Source organism: Cyclopterus lumpus, chromosome 5 (genome assembly GCF_009769545.1).
Source record: "Cyclopterus lumpus isolate fCycLum1 chromosome 5, fCycLum1.pri, whole genome shotgun sequence".
Lineage (NCBI taxonomy): Eukaryota > Metazoa > Chordata > Actinopteri > Perciformes > Cyclopteridae > Cyclopterus > Cyclopterus lumpus.
The window spans coordinates 16,016,443-16,031,497 of NC_046970.1; the positions used below are offsets into that span (position 1 = coordinate 16,016,443).

The 15,055-nt window shown below is 39.4% G+C and overlaps 3 protein-coding genes across 7 annotated transcripts; 1 reads left to right on the forward strand and 2 right to left on the reverse strand.

Annotated features, from left to right (window-relative positions):
* Positions 1–1,674: 1,674 nt before the first annotated feature.
* si:ch211-213o11.11 (probable G-protein coupled receptor) lies at positions 1,675–2,958 on the reverse strand. Its single transcript, XM_034532271.1, has one exon. The coding sequence runs from the start codon at positions 2,956–2,958 to the stop codon at positions 1,675–1,677; it is 1,284 nt and encodes a 427-aa protein (XP_034388162.1).
* A 3,110-nt stretch (positions 2,959–6,068) lies between these two features.
* LOC117730530 lies at positions 6,069–9,182 on the reverse strand. 4 transcript variants are annotated; one of them, XM_034532276.1, is made up of 6 exons: positions 8,831–9,182; positions 8,367–8,537; positions 8,111–8,267; positions 7,374–7,549; positions 6,959–7,187; positions 6,069–6,854 (listed from the first exon to the last, which is right to left on the reverse strand). In XM_034532276.1, the coding sequence occupies exons 2-6, from the start codon at positions 8,520–8,522 to the stop codon at positions 6,652–6,654; spliced, it is 921 nt and encodes a 306-aa protein (XP_034388167.1). In that variant the 5' UTR covers positions 8,523–8,537; positions 8,831–9,182; the 3' UTR covers positions 6,069–6,651. The 4 variants fall into 4 exon arrangements, with proteins under 4 accessions (XP_034388167.1, XP_034388171.1, XP_034388169.1 ...); XM_034532280.1 differs by having other exon boundaries at positions 6,959–7,034; positions 8,831–9,152; XM_034532278.1 differs by lacking the exon at positions 8,831–9,182 and adding an exon at positions 8,619–8,755.
* A 109-nt stretch (positions 9,183–9,291) lies between these two features.
* rrp9 (ribosomal RNA processing 9, U3 small nucleolar RNA binding protein) lies at positions 9,292–14,820 on the forward strand. Of its 2 annotated transcripts, XM_034532265.1 has the most exons (16): positions 9,292–9,484; positions 9,642–9,736; positions 9,846–9,958; positions 10,155–10,222; positions 11,309–11,350; positions 11,443–11,569; positions 11,675–11,799; positions 11,896–11,988; positions 12,102–12,202; positions 12,297–12,431; positions 13,277–13,339; positions 13,451–13,596; positions 13,832–13,911; positions 14,065–14,138; positions 14,430–14,538; positions 14,646–14,820. In XM_034532265.1, the coding sequence occupies exons 1-15, from the start codon at positions 9,404–9,406 to the stop codon at positions 14,530–14,532; spliced, it is 1,446 nt and encodes a 481-aa protein (XP_034388156.1). In that variant the 5' UTR covers positions 9,292–9,403; the 3' UTR covers positions 14,533–14,538; positions 14,646–14,820. The 2 variants fall into 2 exon arrangements, with proteins under 2 accessions (XP_034388156.1, XP_034388155.1); XM_034532264.1 differs by lacking the exon at positions 14,646–14,820 and having other exon boundaries at positions 14,430–14,583.
* Positions 14,821–15,055: the final 235 nt, after the last annotated feature.

Consider the following 15,055-nt stretch of genomic DNA (forward strand, 5'->3'; position numbering starts at 1 on the left):
TGTGTTATCTTGCTTGTATTAACGTATCCGGATGTCTATAAAATGTGTGTGTTTCTAGATTTTAGTTTGTGTGTATGTGTGTATGTGTGTTTGTGGGCTTGTGTGTGTGTGTGTGTGTGCGTGTGTGTGTGTATGTGGGATGTCTTTTCGGCTGTCTTTAAGTTGTAGATAGTTGTCATTGTTATTTCCCTCTTCCCTGACGTCAAAGCAGGGTTATTTTTACGTGTTTACTGATTTATGTTTATATCTCTTGATGGTGTTTACAGGGTTGATTAAAATTTAGCTCAGCATGTTCTCTTCCGTTGTCGACTTTTATCCCTGTGTCTATCCGATGATATCCCTTAAGTCTAATCTGTGAAGAGCTGCAAAATATTCACCACAAATACATGAACATTTTATCATCTGACTGCCTTGAAGAATATGAATGATAAAATATAGCTTACCAAGAAAAAACATACCATTATTTAATGTTTACAGTGTTTGACAAGTCGTCGTCAAAGATAAATGATTAGAAATATAAATAGTTGTTGATCTGCCAGTGTACACATATTAAGAGGGTATTAGAGCCATTGCATTATCTCCTTCTATAATCACGTGTTAAGTGAGTTCAGACTTAGTCACAGGCTTTTCATAAAGGGACACACGGAGAGAATTATTGTATTGCTAATGCAGATGGCTTCTTGTAGTGTGTGATATGAATGTATCTTTTACATTTGAAAGCATTTAGCTGGCACACTTTTCCAAAGCGACTTACAGAAAGTGAGGTTGAGGATACTTTGACAAATTGACAGGACACGTGACTTTTAATGGACTGTGGATCTCATGGTTACGAGACAGTTGGATCACAAGGCTGCCCAAGCAAGCTTAATGATTATAAATGAACAACGTGTAGTGAATCATTTTCTGCTGTCAGATAATACAAAGTTATTGATAAAAATAACTCCATTTATAAGACGGGCTGGCCAGTCAACTTTCTTGCCCACATGTAATGTAACCAGTGTTTATTTGCACATTTAAAGCAAAAAGAAACAATACATGTTTGAACAAAACGTGATTTGTCTCTTCTTAGAGTACAATAAATAAAGTTCACACAAATTCCTGCAACATAAATATAACATTGAATAAGTTGTACAAAGAATATTGCTGCTATGTTGACAACTCATATAAAAACAGGTAGTCTTAAGAACTTATGCAAAATTAATGACAGTTAACTCTCATCCTCATTATAAATCCTTAATTTCTGAGAAAGTATTTACTTGTAGATCATTGTCATGAATTACTTTTCAAGTATAATCTGATATTTGTGTTATAAAATAAATGTGATGAATGATGGTGATTTAAAAAAAAGTTACTTTGTTTTAGTAGCTAGTAATAACAAAATGTTCCTTATACAATTAGTAACTTACCTCTCCTAGTTTAACCACAAATACAGTAACAATTATTCAAGAAACGGTGTCCATAGCTTTCTATTTTCGTATTGTTTCTCAGTGTAATCTTTATAAAAAGAAAAACGCGTGTCAAGTTTCATAAACAATTCATTTCCTAATGCTGTATCTTAACTTTCACTGTATGCCAATACAGTTAACATACATATTGCAGACCGTCATTAAGTACTGGGTCACTTGTTATTTTGTAGCTGATAGTCCTGCAGGCTACTAATGCTGTGAGGTATATCTAACTGAACTCTTCAGGGATCTGTCCTGGTATCCTGAAACCAGTCTGCCCAGTTTGATCCAGAGTGCTTCTAGGACTGGATGTGGCAAAGCTTGCACGTGTCTCAACTGTGCAGCTGGTCCTATGGAGGAACTGCAGGAAGTTCTCATGGCCTGAGCCCTCATGGCTGGAGACGGCCAGCTCCACTGGCCGAGCTGAGTAGCAGCGCCTCAGCTTACAAAGTTCCTCCCTGATCTGCCGGTTTAGAAGCCCATAAAAAAATGGGTTGATAGCAAAGGAGGAGTATGCTAGCCAAGTGACTGTTTCCTGCAGGTCATCAGGAACTTTGGATGCTGCGTCCAGCATCAGATACAGGTGAAAGGCAAAGTAAGGCAGCCAGCAGATCAGAAACTGGCCAACAATAACCACCAGAGTGAGAGCAGCTTTCCCTCCCCCAAAAGGCCGGTCACGCATAATCCTACGTGGGGCATTGCGGGTTGTGATGATGGTAGTCTGGCTGTTTATTGAGTCAGAGCGATGCTTCACTTGACTGTTTGTCCACAAGGGCAGGGGTCCATGCTGGCGGGCAGCCACACGGGCCACCTTGTACACATTACAGTACACGGCAAAAATCACAACTGCAGGTAGGCAGAAACAAGTAACACTAAAGAACACAGAGAAGACTCGTCTGTGGTCACTATGGCTCCAGTACAGCGAGCAGTGTGCGGCACTGATAGAGCTCAGGCTGCCATAGAACTGCCACCCAAACATGGTGGACAACCCCAGCACGCCAGAGGCCACCCACACCATCACTATCACGGCTGCAGTCAGTTTCAGTGTCATCTTGACCTCATAGCGCATTGGGTGGACGATGTAGTAGTAGCGCTCCACGCTGATGGCTGTGATGGTGAAGATAGAGGCAGCCATGAGGATTACATTAAGGAAGACGTAGACCTGGCACTCCAGTACCGTGAACACCACCCCAGCAAAGTACCGAGAGCTGGACACAATCCCAAGAGGCATGAGCAAGATGGCACACAGCAGGTCCACTGCACACAAGTGGCACACAAAGGCAAATTTCCTGAGATGAGGGGCTTTTATGACAACTACCAGAACAGCAGTGTTGGCAAGAAGTGCCAGAATATTCAGGGTCACCATGAAAAATATCCCTGCCAGGTCCTTGAAGCGTGTCTGCGGGTTGGACAGGGAGTCCAGCTGTCTGCTGGGAGCTGAAGGCATCGGTGCCCAAACAGCGGTGCTGTCATTGTTATACTGAGGGTTCAGAAATGAACTGGTTTCCTCCATGATTCATAGTAAAGGTTTCAAAGTAAAAGTACACATCTGTATTCCAGACTCCCTCATTGTTCAGTAATGAGGCAGAAGAATCCTTTCGACATCAAATTAAATACTCTTCACTCCTGTGTTGGAGAAATCAAAGTCCATTAAAACATTAACATTTATGGCAAATCATGTTCAATAAAGACTACATGTAATCTTTAAACCTGCAGTAATTAGTGGAAACCAGCAGTTAACACAACATTGACATATTACCTTTTGAGTTTATGTGGTTGTGTAAACAGATATCTAACAAACAGCAGATTACTCAAGCAATCTAGTATTGCACTTCTAATACGTGCGGGGACCATTGATATTAAAATAATTGTAAAAAAATCAAAGCAGTTAAGATATCTTGATTTTAAACTCCAAAGATGTTGAATCTTACATTTCCCATAATGTCCACATCTTTCAAACTCTGTAACCCCAGTTTAAATGCAGGCTTTAATTAACCCTGCTGACATCACCATTGTGTCATTATGATTGACTCCTTCAGAGCCACAGAAGACAGTATACCGTTTGTTTATTTGTTTGTTTGTTTGTTTTCAGGCTGAGTAGTACAAACCATGAGTCAACTGATCTGTTTGTGTATAACTAGGAGCTCACCTTTTAAGCCTGTCCATTTCCTTAGTAAAGCTAGGACCCAACAGATGTTAATAATTGAATACAGTGAAGACATATTACAGGCAGTACTGAATCCCCATTTTATTCCTTAAAATGTATCCCATAAAAGGCGCTTGACATAATTGGTGAATATAAACTTCCAGAAATTCTCACTACAACCTCACACCCTTAAAGATATTGTAAAGTGAATCAATAACTATTTGGGACAATATTTACGAAGGGATGCTCTCTAGTGATGGTACAACATAATCAATAGGAATAATTCATGGAGGACACCCTGTCTCTCCTTCTTCCGTCCCCCTCCTTTTGAAATGAAGATAATGAGTGTGCTTGTTTTATCCCAGCTGTGGGGAAGTGGCTGCATTAATTAGTATGTGTTCAGTGTCACCCTGCACCGCTCCATCAAAGAGGAAACCTCTTACCAAGGCAGGTCACTGCAGTTTATAAAAAACAACCGGAAAGCATTGACTGAATATTTAGTATGTGTTTACTGTACATTTTAATCAAACAAAATGCAGAAATTTCAAACATTATCTCCAAAGTGTTGCTTTTGCAGCTTCTCTTCCCTCTGTAGTATCTTTAATATACCTCTCCATACATGTATCTACCATCCTGTGCTAATGATCATAATCAGGTTTCAAACATATGACTGTGGAGGATGCGGTGTCCTAAATACATGTTCTCACTCCCTGCCAGTGATCCACTGATGCTGTAATCTTCTATGGTGGAAAGCTATTGGCATGCAATGTTTGCAGTGAGATTCATCCCCAGGAAGCACTACATGTACAATTATCATGCATATTATGTAAGGGTGCCCTCATTTTTCATCATGTTGCACCAGTTGCACAACTGCATGCTTTAAACCCACATTTTACTCCTGAAGAGGATGATCACTTAGCCAGCCACTAGTCATTTTCTGTTTATTTAGTTCTCTAAAACCTTTTCTAATCATTAATTCAATAAAGAAACATACATTGGATTTAGTCTAGGCTGTAGTACTATACATTATAATGAGGATGAGGGAATTATGCAATCCCTGGTAAATCCATGTTACAGAGTATTTTACCATGCAGAGAAATCCAATAGTCCCACCCTTTGTTAATTTAAATAACCAATTGCAAACATATTATGCATTAAATATCTAAAGATATTGAAATGTGTATTGTATTGCTCTGACATAATTGGCCTCATTGAGGAATCAATTATACAAAGTTCATATTCATGAATTGCAGTAGAATTCCAATACTGTATTCAGCACAATGTTGATGTAATTGTGATATAATAGTAGAGCCCATCAAATTCCACTAAAGACCTCAAAGTAAAACAATATTTAGCAATAGATCACAGACATGTGAGAAATTGTTTACGGCTTGTCTGCAAAATCATCCATATCCACCCATTTTTTGTTAGAAATTAGAATTAATTTATTATATTTTTAGGACAAATCAATAATTTGTAACATTGAACTTCAATTTGGTTGACTCAGCCTCAAACTTATATAATAGAGAACTTATGGAAGTATTCATAAGAAATGGTACAGAACTACACCTCTCAGAAATTTGGAGTGATAACATTACAGGAAAAACATCAATGAGCCCATTGTATGTTTTATTTAATTATCAAATGCACTTACTATCAGCATGTACATTCCTTGCAACACCAAAACTACTTAATGACAAAAGAACAACTCTTACATTTTGATAACCGGCTGTAGTTCCTCCAACAAGTTTGCGCTGAGTTTTGTAACGTTAAGTACTTCCAAATCATGGCGATGATTCTTCCCTGAATCCTTTGAAAGCATCAAACTCAGCATTCAGGTGTTGTCTTCAGGTGTATAAAAGAGCTGGTCCCCCTTACACAAATATATTGGGAGCTATTAAAAAACTGGGGGAAAAAAATGGGAGATTTCCCCAAAGAAACAGACATGTAAGCCCTGGTATTGGACCCGAGGGAGTTTCACACTGGTAGAGAGAGGTGATGTGTCCACTGAGACAGCACAGCTGGTTGAGCAAAGGGAGGGGGGGAGGGGGAGGAGCCAGCAAAAGGTGATTGTTCAAATCACATCTTTCAAGACAACATGACTATCAAACTGCCACCCGCTGACACTAACACACACACACAGTGGCAGTGACTGTCACACACTGTGCCTCGGTCTTCACAGATGTTCCTCTATTCTCCCCTCCAGAGCAAGTATTGGACGGATTTGTTTAGTCTATTCACCAATTTACAACTATTGTATTTTCTTCTTAAAAAATGAGTTTCTCATTTCTTGATTCTTTTTCTCTTTTCAAGAAACAGAAACCTTTCATACTTAACAGCTGTAGTCTTTTGAGAGTTGATTGTTGCTTGCAGATAAGCATTAAACGGGGCTCAGCGCTGACCTCTGTTGGTTGCTGGGAAAACAAAACTCCAAATGAGAACATACCTAACTGAGCTGATGTAAGAAAGGGTCCAAGTTAAACTAATGGAAGAAAAATCGGTTCCAAAAGTTTATTGTCCTTTACATAGTTAATACAAACAGACAAGTGACAGCTTTTTTGGAAACAAGATAAAATATCACTAATGGCATATATTGCGACTGCAAAAAAACTATTCTAGAAGCACATGATAACTTGGTGTATAGTTTGTTATGAACAAGGTACAAATAGCACACTTATCATTTTAAATTTGTAAATGTCCTACTTTCAAAAACACACAAAGGCAAGCCGATTGAAAAGTTAAACCTGTACAAATGTTTGACAAAGGCCAACTTCACAGAAGATTTAGACACAGCCACTTACTACCTGAAATGAAATAAGAACACTTGGTAGTTTTTACCACTGACGATTACACGCAACATGTGTAATGTACTGTTTGGGTTACCAGATTAAACTTTCACAAGACAACAGCTGTAGAAAAAAAAGAAAGAAGAATTCTAAAAAGGGTTGTTAAAATAGCTACCTTCAAGCACTAGATTTCAAGACTGAATAAACTACAGGTAGATTAAAAAGTCAGATAATGAAAAACTGGTGACCAACAGATGAAGGCCGACTCAAAAGATTATAACTGAGAATCACTTTCCATTGCTCCATTTTCATTCAGGAGTGAAGCATCTTGGCAAAGGCTTTGTTCAAGCATAGCTTTGTTTTCAGCTTTAGCAATACCCAGTCTCTTCTTTAATAGCTTGTCCTCGTTATTCAACTTTGTACGGATTGCAATTTTTATTAGGCTGCTTTCAACGCCGAACTTGACTGTCACGTGACCTGGAAGAAGAAGCATAATAAAAAATATGATTTCCCATATTCAATTTCATGAAAAACCCAAATCTACTAAGAAGGTCTGTGATACTAATTGTTCTTTATCTTACCAATTAAACTTCTCAAGATCTCAGGTGGAAGTTGAGGCTTGTGGCAATCTTCTCCAGTAAAAGTGCTCCTACGGCCCTGCAGAGAGTGTGTGGCCAACGTTTCTCTGTCAAAAAGTATCATCAGCAGAGCTGCCGTGTACTTTTTGTAGTCTGCAATCTCCGAGATGCGCACATAAAGATTTTTTGGTACTCGAAGATGCTCCATGAGATACAAGAAGTTGTGATCGTCCTGAGAGAAAAATCCCCAAATCGAAATGTTAGCTTTTGTGAAATTGTCAAATTTGATTAAAAAAAGAAGACCAGGAGCTATGAAATATTGTATTCAGGGAAGCTCTCCAACGATAACAGCATTTAAATGACTTGAGCAATCTTCCCGAAAGGGTTTTGTCAGAAGACATGGAATAAGAGCACTGACCTCTGGGTTATTAAGTTCTTCTCTCATCTCTTCCCCAGCCTCCCCAAGGAAAGAGACGGATCCATCGTGGGAGGTCTGCGGCACTGCTGCTGCCTCGCCTCCTTGGAGAACGTGATCCAGAGTGACTCGCAGTTCATGTGCTGTGTGCCTCATCTGCATCATGAGAGTGTTCATCTCTGTAAAAAGTGTAAACCCGCTTAAGAAATGCTGAAATAGAGCAAGTTTATTCATAGAGTAATAAACAGCATGTTTATAGCTAGGATGTTAGCAAAAGCCATGAGTCCCACCTAAGAAACCTCTAAAGTTTTCTGAAAATAATTATGCAATTTGCTACAAATTTTAAATTGAAAATCTAAATGGCTTTGGAAGAAACCCTCAATTTAAAACATAGATAGACATATTTTTATTACAGTAATTACTGGAGATGTACATTTTGCATGATTTGCTTTGCACAAACTAAAAAAAACATCTGACGGCAATTATATTAAGTTAACTATTTCAAATATTTATTTTAGTACCAAAGTAAATTGTTTTTATTCTTGCAAAATATTCAGAAATTACAAGTACGACACATAAAACATTACCTGCAATATATTATTATCTTGAATTCTTTTTCATCTAAAACAAATCAGCATCAGATTTAAAAGAGTCCAACATGTGCGATATGTCCTTGTTGTCTTGGGAGGCATTTCTTTTTAGCATATGAATTAATAAGTTGGTCATCTTTTTCCACCCACCTTTCAACTCCCTCAGTTCTCTCTCGGCCAGAATCCTACATCTGCGTTCATATTTGAGTTGTGCCTGCAGTTGCTCAATTTTCATGAGGAGACTGATGGTGTCTGTTCTGATGTCTGGGCTTGCAATATTTTCTTCATCAAAGTCAATGGTTTCATGCTGCCAAATGAGACGAAATCACAGAAACAACTATAATGTGTAGTAAGGTAAACAACAGTTGTGTTATGCCCAATTGCGTATCAAATAAGCATATATCACCTCATTGTTGGGAAAGGGGGAGTAGCTGGACTCCTCAGCCAACCTGTACTTATCCTCCACTGGATCACAGCCAAACTCCTGTGCGTCAGTGCCGATTTTTATCATCTTGACTGGTGTTTCTGTTGGAGTCGTCCCTGCGTCTCTCTTGGGTGGCATGGGGGTGAAACGATTCTGTGGAGAGTAGATATTTTAACCGTTGACAAGCCAAGCATAGCTTTTCGGCACAAGATGGAGTCAAACTTTGAGACAAACTTTTTCATTCGATCGACGTGGTTTGTCCGTCCATTTTGGAGACAAAAATGAAAAGTTAGTTCACATCGTATCCCCCTCCCCCTTCCTCCTCAACCCCTCCTACTAGCTTCTAGATTGCCTCCAGCTGGAGACACTGAGTGTTACCAACTGTCTTTCAATACATTATCAAATACATGTGACATTTAATGTGAGACGGTTGAGATGAGGCTCACCTGGCCGTTCAGCTCTACTTCACGGATGAACTGTAACCACACTCACTGAGGACAGCGAGAGCCCAGTAAATGCAAATACTGCGTAGTAGAGGAAGTAGTAGTACTACTGCAGTACTACAGTACATAGATCCCGATACAATTACGGCTAATTTTCCACAGCCGCGCTAAAGTGTCCCGGTTAAATATGTGTGAAATGCACCTCCTGTATTTATGTTTTACTGTGTATGGTAGACAAGCGTGCAATATTATTGCGTTGTGAAATTTATATTTTTACAATTATGTGCGGAACAAAGGTGCAAAAACGCTCTCCCCGAGGGAAGTATTTTACCCCTGTACAGTTTCCTGCTCATCTAAATTCGTGCTTTAACCAATGGGAATCGAGAGTTTTAACATAAGGCGGGACATTTGGAAGGAACTGTGACGATCGGCCAATCGGCGTCTGTCTTCAATAGTGACTCCAGCTGCCTAGTTAGGTTGCAGTGAATCCATGTGGGTCCAATGTTGACTTGCTTTCTGAGAAAGTTGAGGAGTTAACTCCATCTACAGTTAGCGTTCACTTGTGTTATTTCAAAAATGTCTGCTCCTTTCTTTATTAAGAAAAAAGAAAACCCCAAATTAGCCAAAAAGGGAAATACAGCGGTGCTCAAACGAAAGGTAAGTGAACTGACTGTTAGCAAGTAAGCTAAATCGAGTTAGCTAACCAGCAGGTTAACACATGTGACGCGACCTGATCTTACTTGCTGTTTTAACTAAGCCACTAATGCAAAATCAGATACATTGTAACTTTTCCATTTGATTTCTCTGGCTGCAGGTCGATGGGGACTCGGGCGGTAAAAGTAAGCTACGAGCCAAGAAAGCCATCTCCAGACACAACGAAGAGATTTCCAGCGACTCCGAAACTGAGAGGTTAATTTCTCATGTGCCCACTCTGTTATGCGTTGATGATCACGTTATAGTCACAATTTGAATAACTAACACAGCTGTTGTAAATTTGTCTTTGTTTGTTGTTGCTCAGTCCTGTCGTGTCCAGGAAAAGACAGTCCAAAGAAGAGACTGATTATGACGAAACGCCACAGGAGAAGAAGCTCAGATTAGCCAAACTCTACCTCGAACAGCTAAAGGAAGAAGGTACACTTGTATTATCCAAATAGCATAACTAAGAAATCTAACATACCGTCTATGCCTGTGTGTGTGTGTGTGTGTGTGTGTGTGTGTGTGTGTGTATATATATATATATATATATATATATATATATATATATATATATATATATATATATATATATATATATATATATATTTATTGTGTGATCTGATTTCATCAGAGGACGATAAAGCAGAAGATGACTCTTTTGAGACCGATCTGATTGCTGGAAGACTTCAAGAAGAAGTGGTGAGAGCGTCTTCATATTAAAGCACATGGTAGACAAGAGTGTAATTACCACTAGGGAAATGACAAGGGTGATCCCAACCAAATGTAGAACAAATGGTGTGTTTCTGTGGCATAATGTGGGACAAGTTTACAGTCTCATGTTGCCATTTAAAAATATAATAAAAACTGTCTGAGAATCACTTATTATGTTAACTGGTGTCACCAGTTAACATAATTTCCCCAGTCTTTGTTGTAGCTGTATGTACTTGTCTGTCTGTTAGTTTCCATCATATTCTGCTGAAATCTGCATGACTTGTAACTCAAAACTTTCTCCGTTAGTCGCTGCGTATCACACACGTGTGTGCAGTTTGACATCAAGCACGACCCCGAGATGATGGCCTTCCCTGCTTTCTTCACAGCCCTTGAATAAAAGCCAGCTTTTAGAGAAGCGTTTGACTTTTTGATAACTAGAGCCAATCAAAATACATGACATTGTCTCAATATGTAGTACATGGGACACAAGATAATATGATGTGCAGTCCTGCATAAAACTGGACATGACTCCCTCACTTGTATCATCATTTTCTGTCCACCACCCCTTTGCTTTAACAGTTAGTGACCATGTAGTTTCAGTTTGATCATAAATCACTCAACGCTATTCTCTTATTGAACAGTTACCATTATCCAGATGAGTGGATCCCTGAGCAGATGCATATGTTGTATGCGGCAGCAATAAGTTTACTGTGGAATTTATTTCCCCTGATTTGCACTTCTCGGGCTAAATGTAGGCTGTTTTTCTCTGTTTGCTGGTGCTTTATGCAGCGTGAGAGAATGATCTGCAAACGCTTATCATGGTAAAAACACTACCACTGGTGTTGGGGATGTGAAGCTGCCTGTATCACTGAATAAATATAAAGCAATTGTGTTGAACATGGTCCACTGTTTTGAAGTTAATACTTTTTAATCTGTCTTTTTTTTTTAAATTATTTTTTTTACTACTTCCTTAACTGAATTCCAAACTGAACCTGTGTCCTTGATCTGAGACAAAATTGAGTTTAATACGATCAAATATTACACTTGATCTTGATGTGTTTTGTTTTTTCTCAGCTTGAACAAAAAGGAAAGCTTCAGCGGCTTATTGCCAAAGATGTAAGTATGGACCATTACATTCCTTTTAATCCCTACAGCATTACTTTTGATGTGAACATGACTGCTATTTCCTTTTGTTTTCTGTGTTTTAGCTCATGCCACCAGATGCTTCAGAGATCAGGGTGTTAAGAGGACACAAACTTCCAATTACCTGTCTCGTTATTAGCTCTGATGACAAGTACATCTATTCTGCTGCCAAAGATTGCTCCATCATTAAATGTTAGTATACATTACGATTCTTTGTTTTGATACTTCGGTGTCTTTGAAAACTGAATGAGGATAAATGAGGTTGTCTTGTTTCTGAGGCTACATTTTCTTATTTAGGGGATGTTGAGAGTGGCAAGAAACTGCACACAATACCTGGTGGAAGAAAAGGTACAGAGGATCGACATGTTGGACACACTACCCATATCCTGTGTATGGCCATTTCATCAGATGGAAAATACTTGGTGAGTAGTACTCTCTCGGCATATCCTGCTTTTCTCAGCAGTTTGCCAAAGATTTTACTTGATGTTTTAAGAATCCTCTTTCTCAACATCTTTTAGGCCACTGGAGACGTGAACAAACTGATCATGATCTGGGAGGCAGAAACATGTAAACATCTATATAAGTTCACAGGACACAAAGGCCCTGTGTCGGTACGCTCTCCCTCTTTCATGAAATACAAACTGTTATTTTCATCTCACCAGTTGTGTAGATACTGTCGCTCCGAGGTCCTCCTATGAAACATTAAATGTCTTTTCCTTCTCAGGGTCTTTCATTCAGGAGGGGAACTCATGATCTGTACAGCGCCTCGCATGATCGCTCAGTAAAAGTGTGGAATGTGGACGAGAACGCATACGTTGAAACTCTGTGAGTAACTAATCATAAAATAGCTTATCTCGCTGCCTAACACTGGAATTTGTCTTGAAAGTTTGAACTTAACTGTAATTGTGATTCACTGTAGCTTTGGGCATCAGGATGCTATAACAGGACTGGACAGCCTGAGCCGCGAGCTCTGTGTGACGGCAGGAGGAAGGGACCGCTCGGTTAGGGTGTGGAAGATAGCCGAGGAATCTCAGCTGGTGTTCCACGGCCACGAGTGAGTCCGTCTATCTTTCTTTTGTGTACCTTTTTGATTTCACATGTGGTTGTCTATGATCAGAACCATATAACAAAATGTTACTTTTCCAAGGTTAAAACTACCCAGACATTTCCTCAGTTAGCAGTGACAGGTTTACAGTTTTTATTTAACCAGGAAATCTCTTAATTGAAAGTAGCAGCACACGCGGCTCCAACTCAGATACATAATAGTGGCAAGGATTAAATAAGGACTGAATGAAACATTTAATGGCCCGAGGGGAATTTGCTTTGCGCATAGAGCATAAACAAATAAAGATGTGTATCAAGAGAACATCAACAACCATATATGACGGCACATAATAAAGCATGAGCAGCGTTAAAAAAAGCATAGCTTGGGAAATCGAAATTGGGGCAAGTTAAATAAAAGTGCAGAGTTCAGAGGATAACATTTCAAATCAGACAAATATAGCTTGGGAAATCGAAATAGACTAGACTTGCAAAGCACAAACTAGACTTGGAACAATAGTATTATAATATTAGTTTGCTATAAGTATAAGAGAACATGTTTGAATAAGGAGTACAAAAGAGTAATTAACATCCACAAGAGTGACGTAAGGGTAGAATCCATATTTACGTAATCAACAGTTAGTATAGTGGCTCCCTTCATTAGCAGTAAACTGAGCACAGAAAAATTACAGCAACAGTCACAAAGCGGCTATAATTAGAAGTACTTGCAGATAAACTCAGTCTGTTTATATAGAGAGTAGTGAATGAGTTGACCGTTTCGGACAACTAGTTTGACAACTCCACTGAGCTCACAGAAAGAAGAGTACCATCATCTGTCACTATTCTGTCGTCCTACAGGGGTTCAATTGATTGCATCCAGCTCATAAATGAGGAGCACATGATAACAGGAGCTGATGACGGGTAAGACGGATGCAGCTCCTACAGTCAAGTTGTCTGAGCTTTACAGCGTTGTTCCAGATTCATTCATGGTTCTCTTCCGTGTTCCCCTCTCAATTTTCTGTACGCCTTCAGCTCTGTGTCTCTGTGGAGTGTCAACAAGAAGAGGCCTCTCAGCACGGTGAAAAAGGCTCACGGTTGCCATGGTGACGCAGGACTGGAGCAGCCTCATTGGGTCGCTTCAGTAGCGGCGCTTCAGAACTCGGATACCGTCGCCTCAGGTGCTTTTGGCTGTCCACCGTACCAGCTTTTTATTACCACACATGCATGTCTTTTATGTATTAAAAAACCTTTTTCACAGTTTGAATGCAAATGTAATCTATAACATGACCATGTTCTTCAGTAAGTGCCCAACACACTTATGAGTAGTACAGTTGCATTTGTGTTCCCCTCAGCTGCACTTAAGATGTTCTGTTGTCTGCAGTGATGTAAAGTTACGACTGTTCTCCTCTACAGGTTCACACAACTCTCATGTGAGGCTGTGGAAATGTGGCCAGAATTACCGCGGGCTGGAGCCTCTATTCAGTGTACCAGTGGTAAGCTCTTTCTTCGTCTTCTCCTTTGGAAATGGTCAGGTTTACATCCGATGTGTTTTAGAAAAGTACACATTATTTACATTGCATTCTTGTCAACTACAATGGCCGTCTCAAAATACGTAATTGTGTCTCGTCCTCTGCTTTCCCTCTCAGACTGGTTTTGTCAACAGTCTCAAGTTTTCGAGCTCTGGCCAGTTCTTGGTGGCAGGAGTTGGACAGGAACACAGGTAACGAAGAATGGTTCAGGTTCAGTGCATGAAATGTCCACTAGATGGGAGTGTTCATCCATCTCATCTGTCCCAGTGATGGTACCAAACTTGACAGTTCAAATCAATGTCTGTGAGCAAACCAGAGTTTAAAATGATCCCACACAAATATGTTAAACATTACGGGGCATTTGTTCTGATATCAATGTCTGACACTGATTGATTAACTTATTTCACAAAGGTTTGAGGCACTGCTATCTGGATAGTGTTTGTATCTGTAACCTCTGATTCTAAGTTGTTGTTTTTCTGCAGGTTGGGGCGATGGTGGAGACTAAAAGAGGCCAAGAATGCGATCTATATTATTCCTCTGAAAAGGAAACTTCCAAATCCAGAGGAAGCCAGGATACCTGAATAGTGGACTGTTAAGTGTCTTTTTATTTTGTAAATTAAAGGTTTATAAACAGCCTGTGTATCATCATGTTCTTCTTTTTTTTTTTTCTTTTTTTTTTATGTGATTTTTTCTTTTAGGTTGTGTAAAGGCTTTAGTCGGCAGCGTGGGCAAGGTGAGCTGAGTCTGTAGGCGTCATCCTGTCCGTGCTGACCCAAGACTTATCTCTTCCCAGCTTTATTTTTTATTTAAAGAATTCTGCTGAAGTTTGTCAAATTTTCTGCTGGGCAAAGTGAAATAAAACAAATCGTACAACAATGGGTTAAGTTTGGCTTCACCATAGCTTACATCGTCATGGTAACTGCTTCTGTGTAGGATATGTTGGCTTGTCTCAAACGGCGCCAAACATTAAATTACAAAGAACTACAAGAGATTATTGTATCTCTGTTGGTGAAGGACCTGCAGAACAATTTAAATCTTGCAAAAATGTTGACAAATGTATATTAACATTTGCATTAGAAGGAATGTGACGAGCAGTCTCTTACATTTG